A 14,108-nucleotide genomic window follows, 5' to 3' on the forward strand; every position below is an offset into this window, starting at 1 on the left:
TCCCCCTTGCCATCTCTCTGCAACATTCTGGCAGATCTTTTAAAAACCTTTTGAAAGTTGACATATGTAAGCGCTTGTCGCCTCCGAGTGACAAGCCGCTCATCACTCTTGTCAAACAACCCTCCATCCCCCAGCACACCCCAACACACACACACACAAACGCACCAGACATTTTCAACTTGGGTTTCCCCACAAGAAACACAACTGAAAAGTTTTCTTAAAAAGAAGTGAGGAGCTAAGTGGTTTGTATCTTTTTCCTTTCTTTTTGAAAGCAGAAACTACACAACTCACACACCCAGCAACCTTGAAGCCGAGAGTGAAACACGAAACCGATCAGCTGCGCTCGCTAGTTTTATTAAACTAAAAGAGAAACTATTTATAGACAAGCCGAGCGTGGTCGGTCCGTCCACGGCCGGACGGACACGCTCACAGTTAAAAAGAAGGGGGGAAAGGAGAGAGAGACATAAGGAGGAATAAGAAGACAATGAGAAATGAAGAGGGGGAAAGGTCAAAGGTTGCCTCCCTGCCCCCCGCCGGCACACACTTTCCCCTTTTTTGGTACAAAGTAGGAGAGACAGGGAAATAAAAAGGAATGAACAGACTAGGGGGAAAAGCACAATTGTGCCTTACTTACCATAGTCGGAGAGACGAAAGCCGAATTCACTTAAATAATCAACTTTCATAATACTTAATTAATACCTAATTGCAACTGATTGCTCCCCGAATAACAAGTTGGTTCAAAATACTGATGTCATTGCTGCTGACGGTCCTCCCTGGGAATCCACTTGGGCACCAGCTCAGTTCAGTGGCGGAGAGTAGGAAGGGGGAGCGGTCTGGTGTCAGAAGTGATGGTGATTGGCAGGAGAGCCCTGGCCCCGTGGCCACGCCCCCCACCCACCCCCTCCGCTCACCCGACCTCCCCTCCTACTGGCTGGAGGGCAGGTGAAAGAGAGCAGGGGAGGGAGACGGCTCAGTCCCTGCCTGGTTGCCTTTGAGGAAGGAGGATGCTCTCTGGGAGAGAGAGGGAAGCCAGCTAGCTCAGAGACAGCCAGCCAGCCAGCCAGCCAGCTGTGCTTCAAGAAGGGAGGGGGGGTAACGAAAGGGAAAGGAACACTCTCAACACTCTCAGCACACACACACACTTCCCAAGCCTACTAGGGTTGCTTCCCAGGGGCTGCCTATATTACTTTGGGTGCTTTACTCTTGTCCAGGAAAATAGAAAAGAAAGGAGAAAGGAGGTGGCGGGATTCGGTATATTAAAACTGGACTTTTTTGAAAAAGAAAAAAAGAGGGGTGGTGGTGGCAGGAAGCAGGCAGGCTGCTCAAGTTATCCCAAGCATCTCGAATTTAGAACTTGTTCCCACTTATATCATGATCCATTTGCTCTCCCCGTCCTGTGCCTGCTGCACACTGGACTCTCTGGCTGCGCATTTCTGAAGGAACGTGTTCCTGTGGATTTCTGAGGTTTTGAATTCATGTTCAGAATTTTGCATATTGCATATAGTTTTAAGCCACTTTGAGACCCGGGTGGCAAAAACCAGGATATACATTTATAAAATATAATGATGGCGGCAATGAAGCAAACTTTTCACTTAAGAAACACGTCCTGCCATTTTTTTATTTTTCCAGAGGCTGGGTGCTCTCCCCCTTCTAGTAAAAACAAGCCCTGCTACAAGGCCAGATTCCATCCATTCCTCCAGCCTTGCACACAAGCCCACCAGAGTTTCACCAGCTTGCTCACCATCCAGCGCCAATTTGTGACTTCAAAAAAAGAGAGGAAAAAAAGTGTTTATAAAGTTTCTCTGGCTGGTGGCCTGTAGGTTGATTCTTACTCACCACAGGCAACCAGCCAAATGGCACATTAAAACACATTCAGCGCTCACTTAGATAGTTTGTGGGAAAATATCTTTTGGATTACACCTTTCAGAGTCACGCTTTCAACCACCTCCCCCCCCAACCCCACCTCCCCCCCTACCCATATCACCTAATTCAATATGGTCAGGATCTGCACCTTCTAGTTACAGATAACTGTTCCCCGTCACAACAGAAGACTTATTCCCGAATCTTAAGGACCTAAGAAAAGCCCTGCTTGATCAGACTAGGAGACTCTCTAGCCCAAGAGTTTGTTCCCTTCACTGGCCAGCCATAGCCTTCAGAGAGCTGCTAAACAGGCCTTGAAGGAAACAGCCTTTCCCTGCTCTTGCTCTCCAGGAATTGCTATTCAGCAGGTACACTGCTGCTGAGAGTGGAGTCTCCATTTAGCTTAATGGCTGCTGAAAGACCTCTCCACAAATAAACTCCCTCCAAAAGCACCATGATGAAATATTTCCAAATATGGACTGGGGCCCAGTTAGCACCATCTACCACCTCAGTGTTACCAGACATTGTTTTCCCCACACTGCAGAGGCCTTGGACTATCCTATCCTATTCTTACTATTCTTACTTTTATTTCCTCCAAGGAGCTCAAGAAGGCATACATGCTACTCTCCCTGATTTATTTTCACAACCACCCTGCAAGGTAGGTTAGGGTGAGAGACAGGGGGCTATATTCAGTGCTAGTCCTAGAGTAGACCCACTAAACTTAATGGGCATAGCTAATGTTAGTTCATTAATTTCAATGGGTCTACTCTGCATAGAATTTGGCTGGATACCACATAGCGGCTGGCCCAAAGGTATATCCAGTGAGCGTTGCAGCTGAGTGGGGATTTGAACTCTGGTCTCCCAGGTCCTAACCCAACACACACCCTGCTCTGGCCTAAGCGGGGGGGGGGGGGGGGGGAAGAGGCCCCACCCAAAGAGGTTGGCTCCAGATGCACGTCCGTGTAAACAAGGGAAGAATTAAGCTCTGGCGCACAAGCACAGTGAGTAAACACGAACTAATGGATCTTGAACATTGCATTTATTAAAGGATCACTCAACAGGAGATTTTTTTTTTATTATTCTGTTTCAGAAAGTACTCTCAAGCTTGTGAGGTGTTTTGCAGGGAAAGGGGGATGTTTTCCACCTCTGTTCTTTGTAGGAGGGAGGAGGAAGAGTTTCTGCCTTTCTTGCAGTTATGCAAAAATGTGCCCTCCACCACCCAATACGCAAATGGCAGCTGGTGCTCTTGCACAGGCAAACCTCCTAAAGGTATCTCAAGCTACTCTGTTGCCAACAATGGGGAGTCAAGTCCTGGTTGGCCTGACTCTCACAGGAAAATGCTGGGTAAACATGGCCATGTTCCAGAACTGTTGTGTTCAGGAACTGTCAGAAGGACATGAGAATAGCTCTGCTGGATCAGGCCAGGGGCCTGTCTAATCCAGTATCCTGTAGTAAGTAATGGGCAACCAGGATAGTCCACAAAATATCTACCGTTTGATCTGTGTCCAATAATCAAAACGTGCACCTGCTCTGTTCTTAGCTCTCGTGGCTAATAACCACTGATGCACCTACTTCCCTCCCCCCTTCCCACACATTCCTCTAAGCTCTTTTGATAACTACTTCTGCTCCTGAGCACCACAACAACATCCTGTGGCCGTGAATTCCACAGGTCAATTGCATATTGCCTGAAGAATGTCCTTCCTCCAGCCCATACTGGGTGCATGGCCAATAGGTTTTGCCTGATAACCTATAGCCTATGCATCAGTGAACAAACCTCTATCGTGTGTCCTCCCTCCTTAAATACCCACTTCTTACTAATCTCCCATGGATTTAAATCAATAGGGTGAAGGGTTGGGCACAGAGTACATCCTGTGCCTCTTGAACAGGACTTGGTGCAGGTCACCAGGGCAGCAATGCCATGTTTGAGTGAGTGCAGGCTTTGGAACAACACCCTTACTGCTCTGGAGTGAGAGAAGAAAAGAAAAGAAAAGCCAGGCACCCCGAAAAGACCCATTGAATTTAATGGACCTAATTTAGGCTCCATTTGCAGAGTGGCAGGGGCAACCCAATCAGATGGGCGGGGTACAAATAATAAATCATCATTATTATTACTATACACATAAAGCAGTACCATACAACTTTTAACACTCATGGCTTCCCTTTGCCAAAGAACTCTGGGAACTGTAGTTTGGGAAGGCCCTGAAAGTTGCTAGGAGATTCCTATTCTCCTCACAGAGCTATAGTTCCCAGAGCTCTGTGAGGGGGAATAGGGGTCTCCTAAGAACTCTCAGCACCTTTCACAAACTACAGTTCCCAGGATTCTTTGGGGGAAACCAGCTGTGACTGGTTGAAGTGCTATGGTGCTGCTTTAAATGTAGACTGCAGATGGGCCCGACACAATTCAGGACGGCCACACTCCCACATGTTTCCCAGGCAAGCCAAACCAGTTAGCCATGAGGAGACCGCAGGCGTCAGGATAAAAACAGGCCTGAGCAGCCAATGACACCTGATGACTTCAGAGAGCGAGCCAAAGAGTGCCTGGTGTTCAAACAACTCCCTTATCAATCACAACTGCAACTTCATTCATTGGCCAAAAACACTGACAGACGGAAGCAGCTATTGAACAGAAATTACTCTGAGGAGTACTTGCACATTGTGCTTCTTAACTTCCTTTTTAGAAGGGCTGGCGACCCCAGCCCTAGTGGACTAGGATTCACTTACTTTAATCGGGGAGGAAGAGAAATCAAAAGTGGAAACAAGACAGCGAACTAAAACACTGATTGCAATGTCAAAACATTGTTTGTAGTCACGTTTCAAAGGCACCCTTCTCAGTTAACAATACACATACAGGCAAGGATCCTTTTAGCAAAGTATTGGAAGACACAAGAACTACCCACGCTGGAAGAATGGCAGACGAAGGTGATTGACTATATGGGACTGGCGGAGATGACTGGCATGATCCGTGACCAGGGGAAAGAGACAGTGGAAGAAGACTGGAAGAAATTTAAAATATATCTTAAAAATTGTTGTAAAATTGAGGAGTGTTAAGATGTCAAGGAGTTGGCAAATAGAGAATTGCAGCTGTAATCAATAAGTTAAAGAAGAACTTAAAAGAAATTGAATTGAATAATTAGTTAATTGGAGGAGTTGCTGAAGAAATGTAAAACAAGGGTGCAGAAAAGGGGAGGTATGGGGAAGTCCGGGAAGTAAGGTGTATGAAAATAAGATTATGAAGTTATACATGTTTATATGTTTGTATGTCTGTGTATTGTGTATTGTTTGTTTTTATTTTGTGTTTGGAAGACCAATAAAAATTTATTTAAAAAAACCAAAACAATACACATACAGGCAACTCCCTATTTGCGCGGGGGTTGTGTTCTGGGTGCATCAGCAGTAGTGCGTACTTCTAGGATAACTTAGAGAGAGACTGGATGGCCATTTGCCATGGGTGCTTTAGTTGAGGTTCCTGCATTGCAGGGGGTTGGACTAGATGACCCCCAGGATCCTATCCAACTCTACTATTCTGTGATTCGAAACAGCATCACCCAAGGGAGTTTGGCCCAAGGTCTGCAGAAGAACACGAAATCCATAGGGTGAAAAGCCCACCAAGCAGTGTAAGAAATCCCAAAAGAGTCTGCTGGGGGCTGAGTGTGCTCAGCTGCTACAAAATGTTGATTGATGGTGGTGATGGGAATGAGACGGAGTATTCTAGAAAAGGGCAGGGCTGCCTGGCAGGCACTCCTGAACCCCACATATTGCAACATTTTGTTGTAGGCCATACTTGTGCTTTATTAACACTCATCATGTAAGCAGCAGTCACACATGTGAAAAATTGTTCATAATCAGGGCTCTGCATGCCAAAATTGTGCCCCGCAAGCAGATAATTTGTCAGTGGGCGTGGAACTCAGCCTTCTGAGAATCTCCACTTTCTTTATTAAATGTTTCTAGTCAGGAAGTTGCAAATACGATGGTGTACATAGGTTTAGGAACAGGGTTTTAATCTCACCTGTGCCGCCCCAATGTTGTTGGACTACAACTTCCATCATCTCGGAGCACTGGCCATGCTGGCTGGGGCTGATGGGAGCTGGAGTCCAGTAACATCTGGAAGGCCACAGGATCCCAAGCCCCTGTTTTAACCAACCTTTAAAAAAACAGAGCAGGCACTCATGCAGAGACATAGCAAAGAGCTTCCTTTCTGGGTGGCGCTCTCAGATCCTCAGAGCCTTTTTTCACGGATGGTGACCCTGGGGCCTCCAAAGGCTGGTAGAACTACAACTCCCAGCATCCCCATCTGTTGGCCATGATACCCAGGGCTGATGGGACCTGGAAGCCAGCAATGTCTGAACAGTCCCTGCCCCGTCCCTGCTTTCCTTACGAACAGGAGAAATGAAAACATTGTGGAAACACCTGGCAAATCAGCATAATCTATACAAGGGGCAGAACAGAAGTCTTTCCTCTTGGAAAAATGTAAGTGCTAGATTCTTATGCGGAACTGGCTGTGTTCCCCTAAATCCACCTCTGGAATTGAAACTTGGTATCTCCCAGGCACAGACTCTAAACTATGCTCCAGTAGGAGCTTTGGAAAGTGTCTTACACTGAGTCAGATCACTAGTCCACCTTGCTCAGTGTTGCCTACACAGACCGGCAGCAGCTCTCTCAAGATTTCAGACAGGGTGTCTCTCCCAGCTTTACCTTGAGATGGTCTAACTACGGATATACATATTGTCCCCCTTTCCCGGTCCCTGTTCCACCACCACCCTGACCTAGGACCAACCTAACTCGCAACAGAAAGTGCACTTTTTAAAACAGGGTTACTCAGTCTCTCCCCCTTTCCCCCAGCCTCTTCCTCCTCTTAGAAAAAGACCTCTGAATGAAAAGGCCTTGAAAGTGGTGGCCCCCCAGCTGGAGACCGACATGCCGATAAATCTGGCTGCCTATCTCCCCTGTGGCAGGCTGAGCAGAAATCTCTCCCTCCCTCCCTCCCTCCCTCCCTCCCTCCCTCTCTCTCTCTCTCTCTCTCTCTCTCTCTCTCTCTCTCTCTCACACACACACACACACACACACACACACACACACACACACATACTCTCTCTCTCTCTCACACAAGCTATTTGGAAAGCAAACACTTGCCCCCTGGTTTTAAGCCCAGCCCTTGCCGAATCCACCCAGCCAAGTACAGGATGTTTAAAGAGAAGCAGAAAAAACCCCAACCTGCACAAAATACCTATTTAATCAGGTAAATAATCTGTCCATTTGTTTTAAAGAGAGAGGCTTAGGTCTATTTACCCAACACGCCTAGGAACTCTCCCCTCACATTCTTTCCTTCTTTTATAAAATAGCAACTTTTTTTTAAAAAAAAAAACCAACTACCCAGAGAAAGGAAGACCTGCAGAGGAAAAGTACATTAGATGTGCAGGTGAGTCCGTGCATGTGCACGCACAGAGAGTCCTGGGCTTCCTTCCTGCCCCCCACCTCCCACCACCAGGTAAAAGGAAAAGAGGTCCAGATTTATGCAGGGGAGTTATGGCGGCATGTTTAATTAACGTTTCTGGATTGTGACAAGGCTACGTAAGACCCTATAAAAATTCAGGGCGAGCCGCACAGCTCTGCCCCGGGCTTCCTTTGGCGCGGAGTGTGCGCTGTGCAGCTCGCACGTGGAACACACGTCGGAGGGAGAGAAATTCCCTCACGTGGACAAAGTTCAACCTCTTCTCAACCACGCAAGCGTCTCCGCCGCTCGCTGCAAATCCCCTGTGCTGCCTCCCCTCCGATGTCTGCTGTGCCTGACTCGCTACAACCTGTACAAACCAGCCACTGGGATGCTTCCCACTCCTGTACAGCCCCTGGCACACGGGCATATTCATCTCGGTCCACTTCCTGGCTCCTGGACCCATTTGGTGAATGGCCATGGTTGAGCCTCAGAGGGGGTGTTTTGTTTCAGGGGTGTAGGACCCTGTCGGGCACTCTGGTTGTCTCTGGGACCAATGCTCAGAGGTGAACATTTAGGGGGCCACAGGTGCCTCGTCCTTGACCTGCAGGAATAGTTACCCCCAAGTGTGTGTCTCAGTGGGCTTCCTTTCCCCATCTACACCCCTTCAAGTAGATGTACTTTGCTGGGGGGGGGGGAGGAGAAAAATAGGTAGCAAAACCATTCCCCCCCCTCCATAGGGTGTTGACTGCTTTTAATTATTCAAGGCCTGCCAAGTGTTCAGAAACTCAGATGAAAGGTGATCAGGGCGAACGAGGGATGATTATTAATGATTAATAATTATTATTGTTATGGAGGCACAATGATTCCAGAGGTGCTGCGGCAAAAGCGGTGAGGGCAGTCGCATTGGCGGCATTCCCAAAAGCTACGGGTTCAAGCCGTGCTTGTAGCCGTACCAAACGTCCACCCCAGATCCCAACCCTTGCGTAGATCGTTATTTATTTAAATTAAAGAATGCTGCTAAGTTCCTGGGATTCCAGGCAAGGTGCAAAGCAAACAAAAGAAGCCGGTCGTTACCAATAACTCGACGTTACCAATAAAAAGAAAAACAGCAAGGATGTAAATCCTCTTGACATCCAGATTATCCATCAAAAGGGCCTCTCATGAGGAAGGATCTGTACCGTCTTGAAAAAGATTTGGAGGGCTTTGCACAGGCAGGTCTCATTGGACTCGGGAGAATGATGGTCCGGTGCTAAGAAGGATGAGAAGACTTGGCAGCAGGTTCAAAGGGCTTTAGCGGATTTGGGAATAGCAGATCACCTTCAGAGCATTCAGGACAGCCATCCTGGTGCCTGGAAGCTTATACAATGCTCCTAAACCAGCGGTAGCTAACCTGCATCCCCACAGATGTTGTTACACTACAACTCCCATTATCCCCTAAATGCTGATGGGAGTTGGTGTCTAACAAAATATGGAGGGACAGCCAGGGTTAGCCAGCCCTTGTCCTAGTCAATCAGGAAGCAAGGCTGAAAGAGAATCAGGGTTCAGGAATGGGCAGTAGACTTGGCACATTGTAGGATAGATAAGGCCCTGGGTTCTCTACCTTGCAGCCTCCAGGGCCAGTGTAATGTCCGGAGGGAAGACACAGCACACAGCAACCATGAGCTCAAAAGACGGAACAAGGCTCCAGAACAAGTTTTCAATCCATGTGTAGAGAGCCACAGAGGGAACACACAGAAGTTTTCTTCTTTTTAACTTACGAAGCAGCCGTCATGTCTCAGGGGCTGATCCTTATTGTACAGTGGACGTTTGGGTTGCGAACATGAACTGTGCGGGATGCACGTTCGCAACCCACAGTGTTCACTGCCTGCATCTGCGCATGCACATGCGCGGGTTGCGATTTGGCGCTTCTGTGCATGCGCAAAGCGTGATTTAGCGCTTCTGTGCATGCGTGGCCACCGAAACCTAGAAGTAACCCGTTCCGGTACTTCCGGGTTTCGGCGGTCCGCACCCCGAAGAAAGGCCACCTGAAGTGGCTGCAACCCGAGGTATGACTGTATTGTCACACATTTCCTTGCCACTTACTCAGAACTGCCTTCCCACACTCTATGGGTTTTCCCTCCTTGCCCCAGATGACGTCTCTAAATAAGTTTGATTCCACAAATCTGGCTCCTGGGAGCACTGCGCTCTCTTTCTGGCTCCTTCCCTAGATCGGGAAGTCTATTAGGCAAATCGAGTTGTCCTATTTTAAGTCAATTCCTTGTTTTGTTTGATTCATATTTCGTCAAGAGAGGCGCCTGGAGGCCTCCAGGCCTGGGCGTCGGGCACAGCAGGCAATCGGTGCTCTCTTTCCCGCCGATTCCACCTCTTTTCCCTCCTTGATATGGTTTCAGTTGCTTCACTGCCAGCATGACATGGCAGACGGATGTTGCCAAAGCCCGACACTTTGAGTATCAGTGTACAGGGCAGGGTCCCCTAAAGCAAGTGGGCCGGCAGGATTGCAGGATCCTAGCTCACTGCGCCTACTAGTCATCTGCTACAGTTGTTTAACAACCTTCTTTTGCCTCCAGTTTCCAGACCCTGTGATCCGAGATGGAGGGTAGCCTGCCTCTCCTTACCTGGCCCCCGTGCCCTCGGCACTTCCATCTCCCCAGCAGGGCAAAAGAAGCTAGGAAGTAAGTTTGCAGGCTGTGATTCCTATCGTAGCTTCACTCAACACTCAAACAAAAAACAGAGTCTGTAGGGGCAGATTCCCAAAATTAAAGCAACTGGCCAGAATCACTGGGAACAACAAGACATGACCAGGATAGGAAGCCACAAGGTTCCCTCAGGAAGAGGTCAGTCCTATTTTAAGAGCGTGGCACCTACACAACGGTTTGCTCCTTGATGAGGTCTCTGTAGCACATGTGTTTCAAGAGACTTCTGCTGCCCACAGGCACAAAAAAAGGGCAGGATGGTGGTCCTGCTGGCAGAATTCAACCTTCTCCTTTCAAGGAATAGGACAAGGAATAGGATGGAGCATTCTCAAGACTCAGAGCATGTCTGAATGCCCCAGGAAAAGGGAGCAAATATCTAGCTGGAAAAAGTGTGATCTACCAATGCCCAGATCAGGCAAGCCATGTGGGAAACTGCGTTACTGTCTTGAATTCTGTGCAGATATCATGGAGGGGATGGTCTGGTCCAGAGGAGGAGTGGAAGCAAATTGGGGAGTTGGACCTGGAGGGCTCAGAGACCTGAGAGGGGGAGATTCAGACGCCAGGGAAGGACCAAAGGAACACCCCACCCTTATGACTACAGCCTTCCCACTCTATGGAGGCTACTTGAGTGCAACTCAGACCCTGAGCCTGTTCTGACCCCACCTCTGTCTCCACAGATGCTGAGATGCCAGCACAGGTGTAAGCAAACCACATAGAGCCAACCCACCCCAAGGACTGCCTGTTGGCTTGCCCAGCCCCAGGACTCCAGCCGCTTGCCATGCAGCCAGCAGTGTCTGTCCTGCTCTTCAAAAGGAAGGCACAGGAAGTATGTTGCTTGTTAGATCAACATCTCAGCTTGTGCTTAGCCATGGGCCTTACCTCTGAGATACCTGCTGAACCTTGTAAATGGTAGCTTGTCTTATGTACATATCTGATTTGAGCAGCAAAGCCTTTGGCAGAACCAGAGCTGGAAGTTCGGGTTCCTTGTCTGGCAGGGAGCGCCAGGCCACTTATAATGAGAGTTGGGCCATTGGTCAACCTAGCTCTACACTGTCTGGCAGTGTTTGTCTACACTGACTGGCAGTGGTTCTCCAGGGCTTCAGAGGGGGATCTCTCCCAGCTCTACCTGGAGATGCTGGGATTGAACCTGGGACCTTCTGCAAGCAAAGCAGGTGCTGTACTACTGGGCTACAGATCTAGGAAGGTCTCCTTGTAGCCTTCTGCAAAACATGGGCAGGAACAGCTTCTGGAGTGTGTTGGCATAATTGCTTTTGGCTCAAAGAAGACACTTCCACTGTCAGCTTGTCAGGAGCACTAGAACCCTTCTAGTTTGTGACCTGCTACACATTGAGGAAGCGAAAAGACAGTGGATGAAGATCCAGGTTTCAGTTATGTTTCACACACTGCAGTGGCCAGTGGTTTTTTCCTCAACCTGGTAGGACTATTTTAGCTTCTGGTTCAGCTTTGCCCTTTGCTTCTATGATTCGCTTATCTATGATTCTAAGATCACACCACCACCACCACCACCACCACCACCACCACCACCACCATCATTTATTTATATGCCACCCATCTGACTTGCATTTAAAGCACATGGCTTCCCCCAAAGAATCCTGGGAACTGCAGTTCACCCCTCACAAAACCGCAATTCACAGCACCCTTAACAAACTGCAGTTCCCAGGATTCTTTAGGGGAAGCCATGTGCTTTAAATGCATGGTATGGATGCAACCAGGGACGCGGGTGGCGCTGTGGGTAAAACCTCAGTGCCTAGGACTTGCCGATCGCATGGTCGGCAGTTCGAATCCCTGCGGCGGGGTGAGCTCCCGTCTTTCGGCCCCAGCTCCTGCCCACCTAGCAGTTCGAAAGCACCCCTAAGTGCAAGTAGATAAATAGGTACCGCTTTATAGCGGGAAGGTAAACGGCGTTTCCGTGTGCTGGCTGGTGCTGGCTCGCCAGAGCGGCTTCGTCACACTGGCCACGTGACCCGGAAGTGTCTCCGGACAGCGCTGGCCCCCGGCCTCTTAAGTGAGATGGGCGCACAACCCTAGAGTCAGACACGACTGGCCCATACGGGCAGGGGTACCTTTACCCTTACCTATGGATGCAACCTAAAGCACATGGGAGTTTTCTCCACTGTCTACCTCCCTTCTGATGCGCTGTCTGAATTATCTTCTCTTCCCAGTTTTGAGGAACCATGCATAGCACCCTGGTATCCCTCCAGGATGTGAGGCCTAAGGACACTGCTGCCCCTTAGGACATAAGGCCAGAAGTTGACAACCTTCAGGCTCACTGTCTGCTGCTACATTTTGCAAATTTTCAGGGGAGCATCCACTCCCTCCCTCCCTGCGCAGGCTTTCTTCCCAGTCCTTCCACCTGGGATCTATGATACTTTAGGGACAGCCTCAATAAATCTGAGATGCTTGGGAGAGCCGCTTCCCAGCATGAAAAGACCTGGCTTAGGGTAGGGTGGGATGTTAGCTATTTGCTAAATGGGTGACAAAGGAAGGAACAAAAAACAAACAAACAGAACAGAACAGAACAGAACAAAAAAAGACATTGGTGAGGCTGGATTATTAAAGGAGATCTTCTTTACTGCCCAGTTACTCTTGCAACGAAAAGCAAGCAATGCATGTCTCCAGGCAAAGGAGCATGTGGAATTAAACTATTTTTGAGCTTCTGGAAAGATTCTGCCTCAGGTCTAGCCACGCCAGGATAGAAACTGCTGCCTGAAAACTGTTAACGTGTGCACAAGTTAAAGCAGGTTACGCAAGAAAAGGGATCAAGCTTGCGTTTTTGTTGTAAGCTGAAAAACGAATGAACTTTTTTCCTAAAGGATTAAGGTGTGCCAGTGGCATAGCATGGGTTACTGGTGCCCAGGGTGGGGCAAGTGCCGTGCCCCCTCTGGTGGAATGGGCGGCTGGGGTGGAGGCATGCAGTGGGGGCATGTGTGGAGCTAGCACGGAGAGTGAACGGAGTCCAGGAGGTGCTTTCCCACCTTCTTCTTCCTCCTTCCACGGGGGGCGGTGCTGGTGGCAGCGGCAAGGCACAGGGGTTGGGGGCACATTGGCAGGTACCCATGCTGGGAGAGCAGAGGGAAAGAGAGGAGAACGGCTGGCTTGGAGTGGAGGCAGGCAGGTGGACAGCAACCGAGCAGCTGGGCTAGCTGCTTGTACTCCAGTAGCGGCTTCTGGCATGTCCATGGAGTGCTCGCCTTCCTGCTCTCCTTCCCTCCCCGCAGGCCCAGCGCTTTGTGCAATGTTCAAGGATAGCCAGACCATCATCGCCTCTCGGCCAGCCCAGGGTCGGGGCCTGCATGGGTGTCCCTTTACCAGCCATGAAGCGGAGGAGGCACTGCCTGAACCCTAAAGATCCAGCGTGGGCCTGGCTTGCCTCCCTGTAGCTCTGGAAGTTGCAGGAGATCAGCCACACAGCATCAATGAGGGAGACTGCTATGGGGGCACCTGGTTGCGCCCTTCAGAATCTGCAAGCGGGGCAATCACTGCTGTGTCCCCATTGCTACACCACTGGGGTGTGCACTTTAGAGCAAACTGTGCTAAATGTCCTCCTGCTGTTTCCAACAACCAGTTCTGACCCTTTCCAACTCTGGTCCCACCCATTACTGGCATATGGCCCTTGGAAGCTTGCCCAGGAAGGAATGTGGCCCTCTGATGGGGAAAAAAGGTCCCCCCATCACTTCTGATGTTAAGCACGAGTTCTCAGACTAAAAGCACATGTGGATAACTAGCAAAATAAATGGAAATGAAGGAAATAGGGTGGTGCCAGGGTGATACCAAGGATCTTGGGGTGTTGGGGGGGGGGGAGGCAGAAGTGGAGGACTGGGGGGGAGGAGAGTGTGAGGCAGACGTAGCGATTGCATTATCGAAGGAGGCTGGCTTGGCATCACCATGCAATCGCCTTGGTAATCCTGTTAGCCAGCAATCTCCATTCCGAAAGAGCTTCATTTCTTTGTGAATATTTGTAAACTAGATATCTAATGGAAAATTATAGGAAAATTATAGTGAAATTCATGACGAAGAAATCCGATTAGCCCTAATTCAATTATGCCATCTTAGCCCACACTGCACATTTCCCATTTTTCCCCCATAAATACCAATGCCAGGGG

General features: G+C 49.1%; 1 protein-coding gene across 9 annotated transcripts in view; it reads right to left on the reverse strand.

Annotated features, from left to right (window-relative positions):
* Positions 1 to 14,108, reverse strand: part of CASZ1 (castor zinc finger 1) — a 308,728-nt gene that overhangs the window by 127,735 nt on the left and 166,885 nt on the right. For 3 of the 9 annotated variants that reach the window (XM_028740680.2, XM_028740683.2, XM_077931392.1), the window contains exon 1: positions 635 to 840. The exons of 4 other annotated variants lie outside the window; for them this stretch is intronic. In XM_028740680.2, coding sequence (XP_028596513.2) covers positions 635 to 683 — 49 coding nt within the window. In that variant the 5' untranslated portion in view covers positions 684 to 840. Of the gene's footprint in view, positions 1 to 634; positions 841 to 14,108 lie in introns of those variants that run through there. 2 more of the 9 variants (XM_028740685.2, XM_028740684.2) reach the window with 2 other exon arrangements.

Source organism: Podarcis muralis, chromosome 7 (genome assembly GCF_964188315.1).
Source record: "Podarcis muralis chromosome 7, rPodMur119.hap1.1, whole genome shotgun sequence".
Lineage (NCBI taxonomy): Eukaryota > Metazoa > Chordata > Lepidosauria > Squamata > Lacertidae > Podarcis > Podarcis muralis.